This window comes from Atta cephalotes (assembly GCF_000143395.1).
Source record: "Atta cephalotes unplaced genomic scaffold scaffold00081, whole genome shotgun sequence".
Classification (NCBI taxonomy): domain Eukaryota; kingdom Metazoa; phylum Arthropoda; class Insecta; order Hymenoptera; family Formicidae; genus Atta; species Atta cephalotes.
Window position 1 is genome coordinate 257,615 of NW_012130145.1, and position 7,407 is coordinate 265,021.

Here is a 7,407-nt window from a genome sequence, read left to right on the forward strand (position 1 = left end):
ACTTTTAGTCTACATAAAGTATCGGGAAAGAAGCCTCTCCGATGGCTTTCAACATGGAGCCAGAACGAAAATACTGCAGGTATTAATCATCTGAAAAAGTTAAAAAATCGATTTTCCTCTTTAGAAAGAAGATCTCTATTGGATAGACTATGATTGCGTTCAGCAGACTCGACTGTCGTGGAGTCAGTAAGCTCTTGCTCCTATTGGATGATCTAAAATATTCTAAAAGAATACACAAATAGCGAGCGCTCACGCATTCGCAACAGTTGAGTTTACTGGACGCGACCAATTTTGGTAATTGACTTTAAATAAAAATTAACAAAATGACGATTATTTGAAAAAAAGTTTGATTTTTTTACCTTAAATTATTTTACTTTTGCGATAAAAAAAGTATCATTGATATTGATATAATTTTAGTCTATCCGGAAAAGTATTGCTCTACAATCGTGCAATATTTGAGAGCGATACATTCAATAGTGAATTTTGTTCTATCTTCCGTTAGATTGAAAAAATGTTTCGAGAAAAACGCGTTTAAAGTTTCAAGTTTACTTTTTTATTATTTACGTTTATATTTGCTACGTTAAAGCTTCAACAACATTCTACACACTTGGAGCTATCAAATTATGCAAAAAAATTTTTCATTTTTTTATCTCATCAATGGACCGACATATATATACAGTTACTTGTTACGAATCTCTTTCTGAATCACTGTTTTCGATCTATTTATAGTTTACGAATATATATGTGATAAATCGTGACGATCATAGCGCAGAGTGTGTAGCGTAACTGCTCTTTGTGCCAAAGATCCAGGGTTAAAATTTACCCAGAAATTTTAATGGCTACTTCTCGGAAGGCAATAGCAAACCTCTGAGAAATATCTTTGCTATTTAGATTCGGTTAAAAAACTGTAGGTCTCGTATATCAATAGAAATATGTATATACTCGCCAACACACACGGCAACACGCGTGGCGTTTTAATGCCAAACTCCTTTCTTTCAAAGACTATGTAGAGTAGAAAAAAATTGAAAGAGGCGATATCCAGCAACGAACGAAATCAGGCTGATATAGAATGTGTGATAAATATATACAACCTTACAAATTATACACATATGTATTCTTTATGCGATTGGTTACAAACATTTATTTGTACAAATCATTGTTGAAGTATGTGCAAACGCAAGATCAAATACGTAATTTTAGAGTACTTCCATACTATCTATGTCCACTCCAATATCGAGAAAATCATCGTTATAATCTTGAACTTGTCTCTGTACCAACGGATGTTCAGAATGATCTGGATCATCTGTTACAGGACTGGGTGGTGGATTTGATACCGTGCGATCGGAATCTACTGGCATTCTGTCCATGCCTTCGCCACGTCGTAGTCTTGCTTCTTCTGCGATTTGTCTTGTTGAAAGTTCTGCTCTTGTTAATAAAGCTGGTAAATCCTTTTCAGATCCATCTATAATTTTAAGACAAATTGTAGATTAATATTATATCATTCTCTCTCTCTCCCTTCCCCTCCTCCCCCCTCTCTCTCTCTTTGTCTCTAAATATATATGTTGTTCTATTTAAAATAAATATATAATATATAATATACCCTCAAAACTTCTCATTAATTCCTGTTCCCTCTTCTGTCGTCCTGAATCACCAGTTTTCCTTCTTTGTTCGCTGGTCTCTTTTTGATCATAATAAAATATCTCCCTTATTTTTTCTTGAGGAATATGTTTATCATTTTTCACCAACCAAAAGTATATTCCACCAGCAGTCCTTCTACGAGATCCATTCATTATTAACATTCCACCATCTTCTTCGATCTTCTTTGTTTTTTGGAAAAAATCAATAGCTTTTTGTTTACCAATTATATCCACCACTCGTCCTATAACAGAAAGATTAAAAAAATACATATAAATAAACATTAACTACAAAACGGACTCTCGAAATTAAAACAGAAAGAATCAAACAAGGCTAACGAGAGATATATACAATATATAATAATATTTGATTCAAAATCAATTAAAATTGTGATGACAACATAATAAATCTGTAAAGTTTTCATATTACTTTTTGCATACTATTGTATTCTTAATTTCATTAGTCTTGTTTGATTCTTTTTGTTTTATATTATAAATAAGGTATCTAATATTTATTGAAATAGATTAAATATTATCGGATGCATAAGTCACAAAGATGTTTTTTCACAATCTTTTTATAATGTACAACTTATAATAAAGTAATCGGTTGTTATATAATCAAATTGAAACAAAAATTTTCTTAATTTTATTAAAAGATTACATTTGTATGTGTTATCTCTTCTCTTCTATGTAGCTCAATATGTAAAAAAGATATTTTCAATTATTTATAATTTGAAAACCACTAATGTTTTTAATTGTTATTTTCTGAAATATTTATATATTTTGATATATATTTTCTTACTTATAAGAAGCTCTTTTCTTTCGCTGAGCTTATTGGTTATGTCAGTAGCAACATCGGCATCTGTTGAATCCACAGTTGTAGATAAATCTGCTATTATTCTAACCGAACCTTTTTGATTATCCACGGAGTTTCTCCTTTTTCCCAATCTAAATTTTACATCACGTCTGTCTGAATTTGTTCTTTTATTAGTTAATCTACGTTCATTGTCCTTTTCTTCATCAGAACTATTATTATTACAAGGTTCCCTGCCATTCTCTGCATATCGTAGAGTAAAATTGTAACTTTCGACATTACGTTCTTGATACAACTTTTTAGTAACACCACACGATGTTAAATCTTCGGTCAAAGATTCTTCCTGCATTTGAGTACACCATACTTTGTATTTATCATTTTTGGTTGGCAAATCCTTCCACAAATGCTTATTCTTTTTCAATTTAAGTTTTGGTTTTTTAACATTAGTCTGTATGGAATCCGAGTCAGAATCACTTTCAGAATCTGCAGAATGATCAGATTCATCACTATATCTCATTTTTGTACATGTGTCTGTGACAGATGTCTGCTTTATGTGAGGTCTTTGTAAAATTTTATAAGTTTCAAAGACGTCGCTGGGCTATATAAAGAAATAAAATAATTATTAAAAAATTAATTTGTTAATACCAAAGCAAATTTATGTTATACAATGATATATAAGATAGTGTAAAATTTACATTGTGCGATGTATTATGGGATCTTTCCAGCTAGAAGACAAACACAGTGTCAGAAGTACTATGTAAAGTTATTGTTGTTTCAAAGGGCTATTAAATTTTTACAACTAAAATTTTGTATCTTTCCTAAATTGTTAATACATAAGCCAAGAATTTGATACATAAGCCTCTATTTTAGCATCGAATACACAATACATGTATGACACAATATTAACTTGTAATTGAAACATTGCTTAGTCATTGGTACATGATGCCTGCTGGATTGTTAGATGAAAAACAAGCATCTTGTGCTGCTAGTTTTACTCTTTACAACTATAGTGATATATATAAATAAAGGAAGTCTTACACATATGTCAAAATATTATCAAATGTAATCTTAAAAATTCTCATCGGAACATATTAGAAGAATAAATGATAATGATAATGAAATATAAAAATTCTGTATCATGAAGTGATATAAAATAATGATATAATCAAACATAGCATTTTAGCTGTATACAATTGTGTTGACTTGTTACAGTTAAAAAGCACGAAATCATACATTGTGTTACACAATGTTGTTAGTGTCCCTTGCTGGAAAATTCCCTATATAAGTAACAAAGCATAATTTGAATTACACAATGATATTGTACTTCGTTTATCTCTTCAATGTTTAAAACTTAGATATCTAATGAATAATGGTAAACGTTACAAATTTCTTTAGTATTCAAAGAAATAATATTGTAGTTAAGATTACTTCGTCAACACATTGTACTCTGCTTTCCTATATCCTGTATCTTGTTTTATATTATTGCAATATAATTCTACATCGCAAAATGTACACATTTAAACTACATGATAGAAATAATTACATTAATGTAGATAATATAAATTTCAAATCAATGATTTGAAAAATAACAACAGTTTATCGAATATGTTAAAATTTATATTTATAAAAGTTACATTAGTATTTTAAATAAAAATTTGTCAGTATCTAACCTCATCGATGATTTCACCATCTTCTAATGGTTCCGCTTCCATTCTCTTGAGTAGGAAAATTTTATCTTCCTCTGTTTTCTTTACAAGTAAAAAAAACGTTTTACAACACACATATGCACGAGTACGCGTACACACTCATCCACGCAAAAGTTAATGCTTTAAATAAAAAAAGAAGAAATTTTCTCTATTCTGACGGAACTTCAAATATTTACCAATGCGTCGTATATATTTCTATCTGATTTCCATGACACAATGGAAAATTTTCCTACTACCTGCTTCTCATGGACAATGTCAAGAAATTTTTATGCCAAATCCAAAATTCTGAATGATTAAAGGGCCGGTTTCACCTCTAATCAACGCGTTGTCTACAATAGAACCTATGTTTTATAAAACACATGATGCACATGATATATCATTTTATTCTTGTGTTCACTATTGTTTCACCGAACACTAAATAGTTCTGTTCGTGCTATTTGCACTTTTTGCACTTAGCATTTACGCATTCTCTCTTTTCAACACTGAGGTTATGTTCCAAAACTTCCTCTCCGAGGAAGATTTTACTCTACATATCTATAATATACGTTACGTGTACTATATATTTCGAGTAAAATTTTCTTCAGAAAGGAAGTTTGGAACGTAGCCCGAATATATATTGGGTTGTCCAGAAAGTTCGTGCCGATTTTGAAGGAAAATTGAAACGCAGAAGATTTAAATTTTTAATTTCATTTATTAAATTTAAATCTTTTGCGGCACGAATTTTCCGGACAACCCAGTATTTATCCTATTTTAAGTGTAAAAATTTTTGGAAATTCAAGCAATTTTCAAGCAACGTGAACAGACTTAAAACCGGCAGTACATGATACTTTTTCTTGCTAGATTACTAATTAGATTGGATACTTTTCATTTGGGCCTGATTGCATTTCATCAATTTACTTTGGTTTTAAGCGAAGCTTAAAACTTTCTGTCTCTGTCTCTTAAATCAAGACAGATGGAGTTTTAAGTCTCGCTTAAAGTTAAAGTGACATTAGACGTGTTCAAGTTGATAAAACGGCTGCTCGCTGAGCAAACAATTGTTATTTATAGATCCAACCAATCATATTCAATAGTTCGGTAAGCATGCCTAGTCGTTTTCGTGCGGCTTAAATTGGTGCAACTAGGCCTTGATAACACAAGTCGATACAAGTATCATTCTATCTTTGTCATTCTCTGAATGGCCTAGTTTCATCGAAGATTTAAACCAGATCAGAATGTAAGAACCAACCAACTATAGTTGAGTATTCTCCTGTTACAGTCGAACGACAGGAGAATACTCGATTGTAGTTTTAATTCTTACATTCTGGGAGTCGATTTTGTATCTTTAAATAAGGTGAAAATTACAAAAGTGAGTAAATTTACTAGATGTTGACCAATGAAATAATCAGTATTCTAGCTCACTTTTATAATTTTTATCCCATTTCATGATACAAGGTTTGTTCAAGATACATTCGCTGAAATTAAAATAATTTAGTACGTGTATAAAGTGCACGATGTAAACTAGGTAATTAATTGACTATCGTTCTAGGCTCCTATTCTTGGCTATGGTCAAAGTCTCGCTACAAATGCTTTGAAGTATTTGATGGACCAATTAAAAGAAAGAATTTTATAAATTGACTAGTTAAAAAACACTTCAAAGCGTTTGCAGCATCGCGTTGACTATACCCCTTGAAAAGTATGGCATACGAAAAACTAGGGTACTGTAGTATTTGTAACGTTGGCCATTGAACTATATATATACTGATGAATTATACTACTATGGGCATCGAGGAAAATTCGTGACCACAAAGCGAGGCAATATTTACAGTAAAAAATATTGTCTTGCTGCTTCACTGTTTGACGTTTACTGCGTCCAATCTGAATTAGGCATAAAATCGCTTTACGATTCGCCGATTAACTTAATAAGCTGATTAGTCCATTGCAATTGGCCAATCGCATTTATTATTTCATTTGACATAGATACAATTGGCCAATTTCAATGAATTAATCATCAATTAAGCTAATCAGCGAATCGTAAAGTGACCCTAATTGGCTAATTTAAAATAATATAATCTCATTGGTGAACCAGTAAAAAATTACTAGGAATAGGTTGGTGTGATTGGTGTGTAATTAAACTGTGTAAGTGCACCGCTCCCTCTTGAAATGAGATGAAAATTACAAAAATGAGCAGATTCACTCAAATATTTATAATTTAATTGGTCAAAGTTCGAAATAATTTAAATAAATTTAAAATCCTGCGTGGTTTAGTTGTACAAAAGTATCTTAACATAATAGAATGATTGAAATAGAAATGGCATTTATCAAATCCTTGAAATTTGTTCGCGTTATCAAAAAAATAAATTATTTCGATAAGATATTCGTAAAGATATTTATAAAGATATTCGGACTTTTAAAAATCAAAATTTCAATTTTTCAAAAAAATTTAAATCAAAAATTTTGCCAAGATTTTATTCAGTTTCAATTTAAAATTGTATACTGATCAATTAATTATATTCACGTATAGTCACTCAAAAACGTTTGTAATCGTACCAGCCCTATTACAAACGAACAATAAATAGAATAAATTATGCGCAATGGAGTAATATATATCTTGCGGTCCATTTATTAAAAATATGCAGTAACTTCACATCGTGTATTCCATTACTTTCAGTTACAGTAGAATATGACACAATAATATAATATAATATTGTTCTCTATCTACGCAGGCTGTCCTCGAGACGCTTCTATAGCATATAACTTTCAAAATATATAATGTACGTTATCCTGTGTTCATCGTTTACAAAAGACTAGATTTATTCTCTTTAGACATTTCTCGGTATAATTTCGATTTTCTAACTAGAATCATGGACTTTCCTCCTAATTGTAAGATATTTTTTATTCTTTTGGTCGGTTATTCGTAGATGTGCCGCAAACTTTTGCGAAAATTTGCATCGGGAATTATTTACGATATATGGCACACCACGCTTTGGCGCGTCTCGTACTCATATGGCTTACGTGGTACAGAGATTTTTATTAAGTGAAGAAAATCGTACTTGCAATGTAATATAAACACGAAACACAGTGTCAATCGCGATAATAAATTCACATAGAGTGCATAGGCTACATACTACATAGCGGTTTTACAATTTTTTTTATTTGTATCAAGGATCTTTAGATATCATTCAAGACAAGATCGATTTCAAAATAAAAAATCAGCAAGTGTGTGTGTGTGTGTATGAGAGAGAGAGAGAGAGAGAGAGAGAGAGAGAGAGAGAGA

At 31.0% G+C, this 7,407-nt stretch overlaps 1 protein-coding gene across 1 annotated transcript; it reads right to left on the reverse strand.

The window, feature by feature from the left end:
* Nucleotides 1–1,092: 1,092 nt before the first annotated feature.
* Nucleotides 1,093–4,160, reverse strand: LOC105624514 (phosphorylated adapter RNA export protein). The gene is made up of 4 exons (XM_012205874.1): nt 4,119–4,160; nt 2,437–3,046; nt 1,601–1,879; nt 1,093–1,462 (listed from the first exon to the last, which is right to left on the reverse strand). Exons 1-4 carry the CDS (start codon nt 4,158–4,160, stop codon nt 1,197–1,199), a joined length of 1,197 nt encoding a protein of 398 aa, XP_012061264.1. The 3' UTR covers nt 1,093–1,196.
* Between the last annotated feature and the right edge of the window lie 3,247 nt (nt 4,161–7,407).

Coding starts and splice junctions, on each gene's coding strand:
- LOC105624514 (XM_012205874.1), bottom strand. CDS start 4,160: ATGGAAGCGGAACCATTAGAAGATGGTGAAATCATCGATGAG. Junction 3,047..4,118: donor ATGGTGAAATCATCGATGAG/GTTAGATACTGA, acceptor TTCTTTATATAG/CCCAGCGACGTCTTTGAAAC. Junction 1,463..1,600: donor ATTAATGAGAAGTTTTGAGG/GTATATTATATA, acceptor TTAAAATTATAG/ATGGATCTGAAAAGGATTTA.